The 14805-nt window shown below is 37.0% G+C and overlaps 1 protein-coding gene across 4 annotated transcripts in view; it reads right to left on the bottom strand.

Annotated features, from left to right (window-relative positions):
- Window positions 1-14805, bottom strand: part of pcdh15a (protocadherin-related 15a) — a 249930-nt gene that overhangs the window by 101518 nt on the left and 133607 nt on the right. For all 4 annotated transcript variants that reach the window (XM_042010341.1, XM_042010343.1, XM_042010344.1 and 1 more), the window contains 8 exons: window positions 13668-13776; window positions 13423-13535; window positions 9896-10102; window positions 7770-7904; window positions 3061-3210; window positions 1456-1649; window positions 448-580; window positions 96-175 (listed from right to left, as the gene is read on the bottom strand). In XM_042010341.1, the coding sequence (XP_041866275.1) occupies window positions 96-175; window positions 448-580; window positions 1456-1649; window positions 3061-3210; window positions 7770-7904; window positions 9896-10102; window positions 13423-13535; window positions 13668-13776 (1121 nt within the window). The remainder of the gene's footprint in view (window positions 1-95; window positions 176-447; window positions 581-1455; window positions 1650-3060; window positions 3211-7769; window positions 7905-9895; window positions 10103-13422; window positions 13536-13667; window positions 13777-14805) is intronic.

Here is a 14805-nt window from a genome sequence, read left to right as displayed (position 1 = left end):
ATATATATATATACAGCCTTCGCTTTATGTGTGACCTGAATGTTGCTGAACTCTGAAAGAAAACTAATGACCCAGGTGGGAAACCTTGCACTTACGTTTCAGAGAGGTTGAAAACCTTCTGAGAATCCCCACTCACAATGCGGTACCTGATTGGATCGTTCTCTCTGTCTGTGGCCTGAAGGAGAATGAAAAAGCATGGTCATGTAGCTGAAGGGCAACATGGCAGCTGAATCAATAAATACCTAAAGACTGCAATAAAATAGAAGCATAACATGAGGTGGACAGTCAAACATGAGAGAAAAGAAAAAACAAAAACAGCTCATTCTTAGCAGTTTCCAAAAAAATCAAACCAAAACAAAACAAACAAACAAAAAGGGTCAATAATAAAAAAAAAAAACACTACACAGTCACAATAAAAGTGTATGAAGGAGTGTATTTGTGTTTCACCTGAAGATTTAGAAGAATCGCTCCAATCCTCATGGCTTCGCTGACCTCTAGGCTGTAGATAAAGAGAGGGAAGCGTGGAGGGCTTTGATTGTTGGGTGGCAAGACCTCAATGTAGACTGTGGTGATGGAGCTCCTGAGAGACAGAGAAACAACCAGCCTCCAGCATCAGTTACTGTCTGAAAACCTGTTGAGCTGTGCTCATGTCGTTCACCCATAACAATGAAAAATGTTGAGAACAGATACAAATCTTGTATCAAAGCTCAATATGAAGACTTTAACTGTAGAGTTTTCTATTCTGATTCAAGCAGATATCAAGGTTGCTTCTTTTTACACAAAAAAGTCAAACAGGGCAAATCTGTCATTCATAATTTGTTCAAGAGTGCTTGAAAAAAAGGCATTGTGTTTACAGAATCACATGAGCATGGAGCTGATTGCTTCAATTACCTATTCATTTACTTGTCAGCTGTCTTTGCAAGAGCTTCAACTAAAGTACCTGTATAATTGCTCTTGAAGATGAGTAACAAAAGTACACATAAGTGCATTTTTCTACTGTTAACTTGTAGCCTAATGTAACTGACTACTGAAATGTGCTTCAGCATTTTTCCAATAGGAAAAAATAATAATACTGACAAAAGAAATCCATTCCAACCTTAAATTCAATATCTTTCAATTTAAACCAAGATAAGAAATTTTGTCATTTTGCACAGAGTAAAGACAATACAAAGAGGAAACAGTGCATGAAAAACTTCATAACACAACAGCTTCTCAGAAATGTACTCTTCATTATTCTGCCCAGGGAAGGTGTTTTGAGTCTATCAAAGGCTTAAGTAGGAATTTCTTATTAAATAAGACTTGTAAAACAATTCATGCTCTAATGCCCTACACCTTGAGAAGATATACAGAAATTAAACTGACTGCACACTACAGAAGAACAGGAACAAATCTCCTCCTCATTAAAATGTATTAACTGTTCATCCCATTAATCATAATACAGCAGTGCTTCTGTACCTCCTCTGGCTCTCTGGTGCGTTGTCATAAGCCTTGACAGTCAGCGCAAAAGATCGTCCAACAGTTAAAGTGACACCCGGCGCCACAGTGATGCGTCCAGTCCGATTATTAATGATGAAATTTCCTTGGGCACCAGCCAGTATCTCATAGGTCACCAGACCATTTAGTCCCTCATCAGCATCTGCTGCAGTTAACTAAGAGAACAGAAGGAGACAGAAAAGAAGATACACTTTATAAGCATGGTGTGTCTGCATTCTCTTCTGCACTTTGTAGTTTTTGGGGTTCGCAGCCAACATGATTACTGAACCAGTCAAGCAGTAAATGTTTCTCAGTCGGGGATGTGGCTGACTTCAGTCAGCTGACAAAGTTTTCACGGTTTCACAATGCGGTAATCTGATTTCAAGCTGCTGACTTTAAGGATCAATTGTATGTGTTCCTCAAGATAAAATGGATTATAAATTTGCAATACAGCTGCCAGGTATTGTTCTGTTAAAGATATGCTGAAAAATAGCGTTATGTAAATATATCTCTTTTATGTGCTTATATTAAACAAATTAGGGAACCACTGTTACCTTCCAGCCAATTTGGGCATCCTGCTGCTTGTAATTATGAGCCCTCACAGTGTAGTCTTCTTCATATCTTAAAGGCCTTGAAACTTTAATCCAAGCTACCCCGACCTCCTTTTCTATGCTCCTGACACTGGAGTAAAGCTGTAGCATCAAATAAGCAGCCGACTTCTCGGGAGGCCTCCGGCTCTCATAAACAGCTTATAAAAATCGGTTAAGCGGTCACAGCAGACTCACTGTGACCCCTGGCCTCATTTCAGGAAGGATGAAATGATGTGGTAAAAAAAAAAAGAAAAAAAGAAAAAAACAACAACAACAAAAAAAAAACCCAAAAAAGACAAAAAACAATTAAAGCTGACCTTTTAAACATCTGACATTTCTTTTTTTTTTTTGTAGAGGCAACGTCCAGAGAACCGATCAGCTTAAAAACAAAAAGATCATGCACCATGAACCAAGAAAGAGGCAAAATGAGGTTAGATGTGCATTGTGAAGACAATATGTGCATGTAAATATGACTTCACATATGATACTTTGGACTTAGAAATACATTTTTCTTTGTGTGTGCATAACGGGGAAGAAAAAGATTAAGACCTTTAAAGTCAGTGCACTAATGAGAGCCAAACAATTATCCCAATCCAGAAAAACAATCAAATCCGAATTTAATAATCAGAAAACAATCATACTTTTAAGCCAAATCCTTTTTATGCATGACAGAGGATTGACAAATGGTAATCACAGAGTCCATCCACAATGAATTACCCAGGGCTGTGCACTGACAATAGAGATAAAAAAGTCTCTGACTTGCCTGTTATGACTGCAGATGAGACAAAGGCAAATGTTCCTGGGGTTTGCCTGTCAACACAATGCACTGGATTGTTGTGGTTATTCTCTTTGAGCATGAAAGCGCATCTGAGAGAAATTCTGTGTGATGGGGACAAAGACGTAGGGGTACAGAAGAGTGCCAGAGCAAGAGACCGAAAGAGAAAGAGAAAGGGAAAGAGAAAGGGAAAGGCGAGAGAGCGATTGTTGGATTGATTACCTGTAGCACTGTCTCCCCTGGCTGCATGTCTGTAAAGACTTCAACGCTGTAGGACACCTCAGCAAACGTGGGGGTATTGTCATTGGCGTCAATAACCAGAATGTTGACAGTAACTGGGCTACTTTGCTGAACACCATCTGATGCCACCATCTGTAAACACAATAAACGGAAGCACTTATTATAGGAACTAAAGACCCATAAACAAAGTCAATTTGCTTCGAGGAATAACTAATTACTTTTTCTATTTAAACTTCAGCATAATTGGCTTTGATGGGTCAATGTGTCATAAAACAGCCTGTTTTTATCGTCACAATAACATGACTTTAACTTTGCCAATGAACATCTTCATTTTTCATTCCAATGAAGTCGGTAAACCCTTTAAAGATTACACGAGTGCTTGTTTAAAGTTTGCCTAAAGGACAGTTTTGAAACTGAGAAAACTACATAATTACTTGTCCGTGGAAGTTCTCTGATCTTCAGTACTTGACAAAGGAGTAAAAACATGAACTGAGCAATAACAACAAATGAAGTGTAGAGAAAAGAGGCGATCTAAACAACTATGGCAGCAGTAAGAAATACATGTTTCACTACTTGGGGGAAGCCGCTCAGATTATACTGAACATCAGGAGGCTGCTGTTGCAGCACCAAAACACTCACAGTGGAGCTGTTTGACAGAATCATATGATATCAGAAAAAACAGTGTTTTCTCTCCTCGTAACACATTTCTGTTCTGCAGCCAGCCGCAGGAGAGAGATGCCAGACAATTTTTGGGAGATGGAGGGGAAAGTACATTTGGATTTCCTGAGTCTTTCTAACTTTAAGCAGACACAGTCTGTACTCACATACATGTGTAAGAACTGACTGAAGTAAACAATGTCATGCAAGTCTGCTTATCCCTCTAATCCCCTCTCTTGCACACACAGTAAAAGTAAAAAAAACAAAACAAAACAAAACAAGACAAAACAGACAATCTTCTAGGGAGACTGGTATCTGTGTGAGGCGGATGTTTACTCTTCGTCCGGTCTAGGGGAATTAAAGTAATTACGCATTTAATTTGTGACTTGCATTTAAGCAAAGATCTTCTCAAAAGCCATTTTAATATATAAATTAACTTCAAACCTAAATCCATTTATCTTGTAAACATGTTAACAAGCTTGTGAGTAATAACTCTGAAAGCCTTTACTTCAAATATCTGATTACATTAACAACTTTGATTATTTTTTTCTAATTTTGAACATTGTTTTCAGATAGCAGAAATATTTTAGAGACCCCAAAAAAACAACAAAACAAAACAAAACAAAGCATGAGTCTTTTATCCCAGAAACGTTTAGTGGTCCATTTGGTTTCTGTGTCTGCTGTGCAATTCACTAAGCCTTTAAGCATCCATTGTGTAAAACATGTATAAACCAATATCAATACACACAAAGCTTTATAATATACTTATGCAAAGCATGAAAGACACACATTGTGTTACAGTATGAATACAAAGACGAATGGAGTAAAAAAGAGGAATGTACAGTGGATGTGTGAGTAAAACACTCTTCTAAACTCAACCTGAACAGACATCTTGTTAGTGTATGTTAAAGCTTGAGTAGCATGTCTGGTAATTTGAGAAATATAGTGTCATACAGATAAACTTGGCTCAAGTGGGCACTTAATACTGTAAAAACCTCTGTTTACCCACTGCTTAATGTCAAAATGCCTGTTATGAAAAAATAATAATAATAATAAAAGGTTTTGGTCAAACATATCAAGGCGAATATATAAGAAATTACAGCAATCATTTCAATGTTCCTGCTTTTAATAGTGATTATGGAAACAATCTCACAATATGACACCACTAAAACACCAAAACACAAAGCCGGATGTTGATTGTTGACATAGTTAACAGCTTTTGTCCGAAAAATCTGTTTATTGTTTTGCCTGGATCCAAATCTTTAATTCAGCTCAGTGAACTAAGTGGACTAATTTGTCTGGCACTGTGACATGAATGAATTGTTTTTCTAATAAAAGAGAACTGGTACAGCAAGCCCCAAGCTCTGCACTGTAAGAGCCGTGCTTTAAACTAGCCACACTTGCTTTCTCCCCCAAGACTACACAATGACAAATAAAGGAACACTGAACTGTATTTACATTGCTTCACTCTAATATTAAAATCTGGAAAACGAGGAGCCAGTTTAGAATTATTTAAAATTCAGGTAGATATGTAGTATGACTGGTTTGGAAAATCCAGGACACCCAGAGTGGATGAAATATCAATGTGAACCTGGTTATGGTCTATTGTACATGCACAAGACCTTCTGAAGGATTTTGTCATCTAATTTATGTTAAAAATACCCTAAAAAATATTGTAATTCTTGACATAAGAAATGAGTTATTCTAAGCGAGGGATATCATTGAATTGCTACCACATTGTCTGATTTATTTATTTACCACGAGTTTGAATAGACATACATCTGCCTGCTTCAGCCCTAGGTAATTTATATGACTCATTCCCCTTTTTAAGTTTTTCTAATTGTAAACAGCTGTCCCAACTTAACATGCAATGAAAACAGAAAGATGATGTGGGCATCAGTAAAATCATCTGTGATGACACTAACATTCCTTAATAACATAGTTTTCTATGAGCAAATTCCAACAGAAGAATTATAGTATGTAATTGTTGCAAGGTAACACTTATCGAGACTAGGATCTTTAGCTTTTTATTAGCAAAAACATTAACTGATGACAGAAATAGATGGTAGCTAACAAATGTTAGAAACCTAATCCTGCCTTAATCTTTTCAGAAATATCTAACCCACTTACCCAAAAGTGTTTACTCATGGGTATTTGGCTAGAAACATGCAACAGACATGAGTCATGGTAGAGAGGAGTAAATATTCCACAACATGGCCTCATTATATAAAGAAAAATGGCAACAGAGCTGGCTGCCTGCATGATAACAGCTTCCACTGTAAATTGTTGGCAGAAAGGATCTCAAGGCTAAAAGCTTCTTAGCTTAGCTTGTACAGAAAACTACATTGTATCAACACAGACAGCATGAGAAAGGATGACTGTGTACATGATATGAACATATCCTAGTTTCATAAACTGCTGATGTCCAAAGCACTTCTACCAAGCAAACCCTGTATAACATTAAAACACAGTCAAATGAGTCATTCTTTGTCACAAACATCTGCAGTTCCCTCAGAGCACACTCTGAATGCTCTGAGGGAATGCTCTCATATTCTGTATGAAAGTAGCTCTTATATTTCCAGAAGTAAGAACCTTTGGTAAACTAGACTGATGACCAAGTGTGTAGTGTGAATAATCTACAATCTTTAAATTAGTATAACACTGCACTGTGGATCAAACACTGACTTGAAAGTTAACTCAATTTATGGCTATGAAAATGCCAAATATAGAGTTTAATGATGCAATACAGAACTTTTGCAATTTTCTCAGTGACACAGCCCATATCAACGGCTAATTCAGCATCTATCTTGCATCCTACTAGTACTGTGAGTTCTCTCCAGCCAGTAACAAATAATCTTATATTGACTCTTGTCTTATCTTTTGTTCTTGCTCTTTCTTTTCCTTTATTCCTCTGATTTTGTCTTCTTGCATTTCTTTGGTAATCAGCCAAGGTGCACATTGAAAACGGCTGACGTGTTTATATCCGTTTGCTAGTGTGTGGCGCTGTGCTGTGACATTTGTAGAAACCATATATCAGTTCTCCAACTACTCCTCCTTGTTTTTAGAAAGGTAAGACACCATCAGTATCTAAGGATAAATAAAGGCAGTCTTAATATAAAATCCATCATAAAATTGGTTAGAAGCTGCTTTCTGACTGGGTAACAAGTGTTGACTCTTGTGGTTGTATAAGCAACTCAGTTATCTAAAAGTCTAAAGGCCCATTTTTCCTCGACACAGAAGACAGATACACAGACAGACAGGTCTGTTCGTCTCCTGCATGGGTTAGTCATCTATCGCCTGACACAGAAAATGAAGCAATACCACAGGAAATTGCAGGGGCAGTGCTGAGCAGAATGCCTGACATGTGACCAACAAAAGAAACGAACCAGAGAAGAAGAAGAGGAAGACTCAGAAAAAAAGGGCGGAAGAAGGATGAAGACAAGGAAAACTGTAGAAATTGCATGTGCTTTTGAAAAAAGACTATTAGGGCCTGTTGGGCAGTTGGAAACAACTTTGTAGCGATACATTACTGCTGCCAAATGGTATCTGAAACTGACATTGGATCATGGGAATGAACTTGGACCTCAGCACTGCCCACTAGTGGAGGAATTGCTTAAAAACCATGACAACGTAAAAGATGCTTGGAAGTATGAGGATGCCGACGTATGACAGCGTTTGAATGTGACATCCCTATTTACATACGTAAGGGAGAATAAATGGGACTTAAGAAGAAATGATCTTACTGAAACAATATCTTCATTTAAATTTTGCACATGTCCTTCTTATTTTCTTGACAAAACAATGGAGATTATGTTTCCTTGATGTGCCAGTCTGTTAAAACAAATGAACAGACTGTCTTAGTTTGATGCTTCTTGCCCCTTAAAAACAGGTCATATTGCTCTGAAATTGTCAAGTCAGCTTTGTGTCCCCAAGTGCCTCTTAGTTTAGCACTAACCTGTGACTTATACTGGAAAATGTAGGTCACTGAACTTGGAGGCGGTCATGCAGATAGTTAAACTGAGTTGGAGACTCACCGTGAAAGTATAGGCTGACTGCTTCTCCCGATCCACAGGTTTGAGGAGCCTTAGGTAACGGATTATCCCAGCTGGGGTAAGGCTGTAAATCGTGGTGTAGTCATCCAAGGTAATCTTCAACAGTGGGTCTTTCGTCTTTGAAAGGAAAAGGTACGTCAAAAGAAACATGGTACCATGGTAACATGAGTGTTTCATCACTGTTTTTTTTTTTTTTTTCTCCCCATGGCCGCAGGTGTGGAGCTGAGAAACCTATCAAACAGAAAATTTTTATGTGCCAAAGAGTTCAAAAGTAATCTGCTGGCAGGTGTCCCATCTGTCTTTAGAAACCATTCGAGAACAGGCAGATGACAGAACCATAAAAAAAATATGTCTTTTTTTACAGCATAATTGCATCAGTGACAGGTTTTTTCTAACTTGATTTAGTTAAGAGGACAAAGAAACAAACAAAAAAAAACTTTTACTGTATGTTTGTAAAAAATGAGCTGTGACAGCTTTTGTTTAGTATTCAACAAGAAAACAATTAGAAAACACTGCATTAAGAACAATTTACCAAAAGCACCAAAGATTTGTAATCATTCCTTTGTCAACAAATATAGTCGAGAGTGATCCATTGCTGCAAGCCAGCTTCGATTCACCATCTTCCATCAATGAGTCTTCTTCAGAGAGTTTGGACGGGGTGGCTAATTGGATTTGTTGTCTCTGTCTCCACTTTGATTTGTTAATCTTCTCCACAGACTGAGTAAAGAGTTATATTGAAAGATTAACCAAAGGAAGTGATCATTTGTTTTGGATGTGTGTGTACAGTTTCTTTTCCTCCATCAGAGTTTTAGTTTGTAGATTCAGAAGAATTCCACACTGTGTCGAATGAACACAAAAATATGCACACACACACCAGTTTCTGAACTCTGTAAAAGAAAAAAGTTAGAACACATCCTTCATCCAAGTATACAGACAAGAACCAATTCCTTAAAGAATATTTTTGAAAAGACAGTAGAGAATAACTGAATACATTTTAACTTATAAATTCATTTCAATATATATAAACCCAAACACTTCAAACAAACTTAAACACACTTAGATCCAAAAGTCAAAGGATCAGCTAAATTATTATTTGCACACACACCAACACGGATCACTACTGGAGAACTAATTTGTATTCATTAGTAATTAAAATATTTTTTTCTCCATAATGGAGTTATAATTAAACTGATGACTATGAGTTAAAAAAATATGTCCAGTAGTGATGAATGCCTTTAATTTGTTAATATTTCATAAAGTTATGCATGCAATCAAAGAAGGGATGTCCCATGTCAGTTTGCAAATAGAGGAAAAAGCTGATCAAGGTTTTGTTCATGAATCTGAAATAAATTAACAAACCCTGATCCTTTGCTAATTGTAACTTATTGCAACTCAAGTATGCAAGCTGTAAAAGCCAACTCTTTTAAAAATAAAAAATACTGGAAATGTGCGCCACATAGTGAGCTAACAGATGGCAGCCATCAGTTTAAAGATGACATGTATACTGACAGTGTGCTACAGCAGGGGAATTAGGTTATTTTTTTTTAGGTCAATTACACAAAGAGAGTAAAATAAAAGTGTTAAACCTTAAGTAAGTAGAGATTAAACAAAGGTATCTCTCCAAAGGGACCTTTGTATATAAAAGCTCCTAAGGAGACTATATCAAATGTGAAGCCAGGTTTATGCATAGCTATTAAGCCATCAAATTCCTAAATGAAATTTGTGTCACTGATATTTAATATTGGCCTACTTTAAGTTATAAAGTCTGTGCAGCTGTGTATAATGTAGTAAAACATAAATATTGGATTAAACTCTGTATCAGTAGATACTCAATATTCAAAATGACTTAAATCGGAAATTAAGAGCAAAATAATTAGGACAGGACATCCCTTTGTTACTGTTTGTCATTCCATTCAAAAGCACACAGTTTACCTACAGGTTTAGCACCAGGAGCAAGCTACAACAATAAAATAAAATTGAGCATTTTCTGTTAATAGACACCACAAAAAGATGAAGAAATATGGATCTTTAATCAGTTTTTTAATGATTTGTATGCACACATACTTGAATGGACATAAGATATGAGTAACCCACAGTTTTATATTTACCTCTTCAATGTCGTTATCCAAAGCGATGATTTCCAGGGGGGTGCTGAGGTTAGCACTGGCGGAGATAGTTGTACCCACTGGGGAGGACTCACTCACATATCCCCGATAGGTTGCAAATTCAAAATACGGTGCCTGGTTGTTCTCATCCAGGATTTCAATGATGAGGTCAGCAAAGGCTGGCAGGGGATGACCATTGTCCTGTTCTGCCTATAAACAAATGAATAAAATGGAATAAATTTCCCTGTGGGAGCAATTCCAACATAACTACTGGTCTGGAACGTTATTCTGTCCCATTGCAGGCACAAATATAAAGAGATGTTTTCTCAGTGTCATTGCAAATACAAAAATGAAGGTCAACAAAATTTAATCAAGGCCCCAGTTAGGATTAGAATTTTGTAATTACCATGGCACTTAACACAAATACCATTATTTGCTGCAAAGAGACCAAATTAATGGCTCTTTTGTTCCAGCAAATAAGTGACCATTTGTTAGGAGGTTCACAGAAAAAAAAAAGGTCAAAATTAACCACTTACCTATTAACTATACTACTTCTTCACAGTCAATGCAGTGAGAGAGAAAACTCAAAAGGAATATAGTAAAGTGTAAGTCACTTTAATAATGGGGGGTTGTAATGTTATTCTCACTTACAAATTCATAATTACTATTATTTTTCTTTATTTCTGTTATAGTGTACACTGCTGTTTCGACTGTTTGGCTGCCAAATTGGAGGAGGCCAAGCAAGCTGCCAAATCATTTGAAACAAGCCAATAGCAGACTTACAAGCACATAAACAAGCAAACAAATAAATAAGTTCCTCCAACATAAATTCAACAGTTTTTATTTGAAACGATCAAATCTTAGAAAATGCTAGATCATGCAGTTTAACAAAAGAACATGGTGAGTATCACGTGATGACTCAGGCTATGGATAAAGGGTTAAGCATATCCAGGTGAAGACTTTGTGTTTCATGGATCGCCCATTGTTTAAATGCAGAAACATATAAATAAGCTCATGTAAGCCTAATTATCACACATTATCTTTATATTTCATTTATATTTTCATTTATATAGGCAATCAAAGTTAGCACAAACAATTTGTCAAAACTTCTCAAATTTCAAATAAAACCTGATGTTTTGCCTTTTACCTGCAGATTCTGAACACAAGACAAAGAATCTGTTTACACAGATTACATGCAAGCTAAGCGGACATAAACATTTTAGTACAGCTAAGATTTTGCAAGAATACATTATTATACCTGTATGTATAATCAGTTTATATTTAATTGACATGTCACAGAACATATTGAAGTGTGTAAACCTGTAATAATCACCAGAATGGAAAACGTTTCCCTTCATTTTCCTGCACACCTGGTTGGTGACAGAGCAGCTTCAGTAACACAGTAACATGGTACCTTAGTACAAAGCAGTGTCCCATTGGGCAGTGTCAAAAAATTTTAAGAAGCTGTAAATGAACTTGTAATTATATCTGACACCACCACAGAGACCAAACCAAATGAATGAGATCCAGTTGGGCTTTCACTGCAATCTCTCCTCTCTTAAGTACGTATGTCATCACTGCCTCCCACACTGGCAGACTTCAGAAACATGAATGCTTTGAAAATCCATATGGAGAGGGGGACTGAGGCGGCAGTTTAAGCCAGAACCTGGAACTAATTTTGCACATTAGCTCCATTTTCACCGTCCTTGTGTTTCAGAGTGTGGATGGTAACATGTTCATGTATGGATGAATGGAAAACCACATGGGTCAAAATATCTTTTTCTTCTTGTTTGTTTGTGGATACCTTTATAAAAAGGGTTCTTGTAACATAACAACATTGAGACATCCAGTTGTGCTCCTTTTAGCCATGGTTCACACTTCTTATTTCTACCACAATGTAATATCAGACTATCTTTTCTAAAAATCCTCTGTATTATATTGTTGTCTGAGTGATAATAGCGATTACCCACACTATACCAACCCCAGAGATCCGGTCTGCACACGCACACACACCTGGGGAAAAGTGCTTTCATTGACAGAACTGATGTGCATTCTTAGATGTTATCTCTTTCCTTGACATTTACACACATAACACACATATTTCTGTCTGTGAGAGACAAGACGGGATGCAACATTACATTGTTGCCTGGTGATTCAGCTCTTTTGCAGTGTCCCTTTTTACTGGCGATGGTGCTAAATGACCTGCTCTCTACATCAACAACACACAGGCCAGCTTGAAACTCACTGCTACCAAAAATCAGCGTTTATCAATCAATCTTGATCCTTCTATCCTGATTCCTTCATTCTTTAAGTGTCATACTGCACCTCATCTTCCCGTCTTTATTTATTTTTATCTAATTTACCACAATATTTTGCTCCATCTCCATCCGCCATTCTCACTTGTCTTCATTTCCTCCGAGTCATCTGGGTGGATGTGTCTCGATCAGGATCAGTGATGACTATTAAAGAACAGATGTGTTTTCTGAAATATGCCTGTGACTCTATGGGTCACTTACCATCTGTTTAACCAAACGCATTAGGTATATATTTCAAATAAGCCAAATCTAATGTATCAGTACACTCTCCGTTCCTATTATCTTGCTCTTCTAAATCCTAAAAAAAACAGCTGCTCCTCCTCCAAATGACTCAGATAAATACGGCTCCAAGTAACCACCACACACATCTACCATCTATGTTTTTTTGTTCCTTCTTCCCTTTTCAACTCATTCCATTCCACAAAATCCAGTCCAAAGCAGACAGAGACTATGTGTCTTTGCTCTTCATTTTTTTCTTGTAAATAAAAGGTTATAAGTACTCAGATGTGTCGGGAGGTTAGTGACAGGTAGATGGAAAGTTCACATGAACCGTTGCTCTGCACCAGCATCACCGAAGCAAGCTCTGAATTAGGATTCATGAGAGTAGAACAGCCTATCCTCTAGCTAAGTCCATAAATCATAACATCTTTCTCACCCACGTTTCTTAAGCCGGTGAAGATAAAGTTAATGGCCTTCAGAAATGAGATTATTTGAGGTAAAGCAAGTAAGAGTGCATAATAAAGCTATCAAAATGACTTACACTTGAGGTGGTACAAAAACAGCAAAAATATAAAACATAATAAAAAAAAATAAAAAAAATTGGAGATTTAAAAATAGGTAAAGATAAAAAAAAAAGGAATTGGAGAAATAAATTATTTACTTTGGGCTGAACCATGAAAAAATAAAGATGCTACATAACTTTAAGCAAGTTATTTTTGTCTTTTTTTGCTTTGATCTTTAAAAGCTTTAGAAGTTTTTTTTTTATCTAAAAAAAATTCAGAGCTATCCATTTCAAATTCTGCAGTAATTCTCCCTATTGCATCACACTGTTTTCTTTTACATTGTGCTGAATAGGTAAAACCCTACAGTAAAGGCCGTAGGGTTCATTAAAATCCTCAAAATAAATCTTATAGCTGACATCCTACAAATATCAATAAAATAAACACTGTTTCAGAGAATCCAACAAAAATCAAGTCAAACAACTTTATTTCTCACCTTGATAATGAGTGTGAACCTCTGGTACAAATCCCTGCTAATCGGTTTCAGAACATTCAATTGTGCAGTGGTTCTGTTCAAGGTGAAATACTCGAGATATGTACTTGGTTGACCTGCAATAAAAAATTAGAAAGTATAGGGTTACATCAAGAACACCAGAGAGAACAGTCAGAGGACGAGACATGGCAAACGGATCCAAAAAGCATTAAATGTGAATAGTCAATGAGGATACATGAGGAACGTACCAACCAAGATGTAGTAGAGAATGCCGGGTCTGTCTGATGGTGGCTGTATGTTTCTGTCCATGTCCACAGCCCGAATGGGTGGGGTCACGTTCAAAGGGTTCAGTTTGCTCTACATATGCCAGGAAAATCAGATAAAAACACATTTATTTTATCTTAATGTTGCAAAGATGTCATCTTCAAAAAAAAAAAAAAAAAAAAAAAAGGCAGGTTTAGTGTTTGCTTTTCATGCACTCTGCTTTTATATACAGACAAATATTCTAATATGGAAGATTCTGCTTATAAATAATTATTCCCCCAGAAAATATTTTTTGTGCCTCACACTAATATTTTGACTATGGCATATAAACTGTACATTATTCACAACTCTATGTTTCCACATAAACCAACATTCTCTGGAGAGACTGATCTTGTCTCTAACTGGCCCATAAAGATGTTTCTGCATGTAAAGGGCACGAGAGGAGCTGCTGTGATTGGGTGTCACCCCAGCTTCTATTGCTGATAGCATATTCCATTTATGGAGGAATATATACTTAGCATAAACGTTTGCAAATTTGTGTTTGGTTGATTATGTTTTTGTTCTAACAATGCTTCTTTGCAATGAATCCAATGTAGTTGAACAGCTATTTGTTTTTTCCCTTTTAAAAGGAACCACATTTGTAAGGAAAACACATTGGTGGGATGAGTAGCGGAGTTGAGTGTGTGGGTTGCACACATAAAAATCTTGCGAATCCATCTCTGCTAATGCCAAACAGCTTATTCTGCTTTTGACGTTTGTTTAAAGCTTCTAGTTCCTCAGGTGCACAGCAGTCAGCTGGTTTATGCTTGGGACATTCCACATTTGACACCAAGGACTCTCTATTCAATGAATCTGGAACAGATTACACACACACACCAAATCTCCTGTCTCATAGTAGTGCTAGGACACCTGCCATGACTGCCCTTCCACACCATGCCCATTTGCACTGATCTTGGCAACATATGCACCTATGGTACCTGGACATGTGGAGGAATGTTATGTTTAGCTTTAAGTTTGTAACAATGCAGGCTGCATCTCCCTCACTGGCAGAACAAAACTTGCCATCACTGGAGGTACTATCAAGACAGATGTCAAGATGAGACTCTCCACAGTCTGGGACAA

Source organism: Melanotaenia boesemani, chromosome 16 (genome assembly GCF_017639745.1).
Source record: "Melanotaenia boesemani isolate fMelBoe1 chromosome 16, fMelBoe1.pri, whole genome shotgun sequence".
Taxonomy (NCBI): Eukaryota; Metazoa; Chordata; class Actinopteri; order Atheriniformes; family Melanotaeniidae; genus Melanotaenia; species Melanotaenia boesemani.
This window is presented reverse-complemented; position numbering and strand designations above follow the sequence as displayed.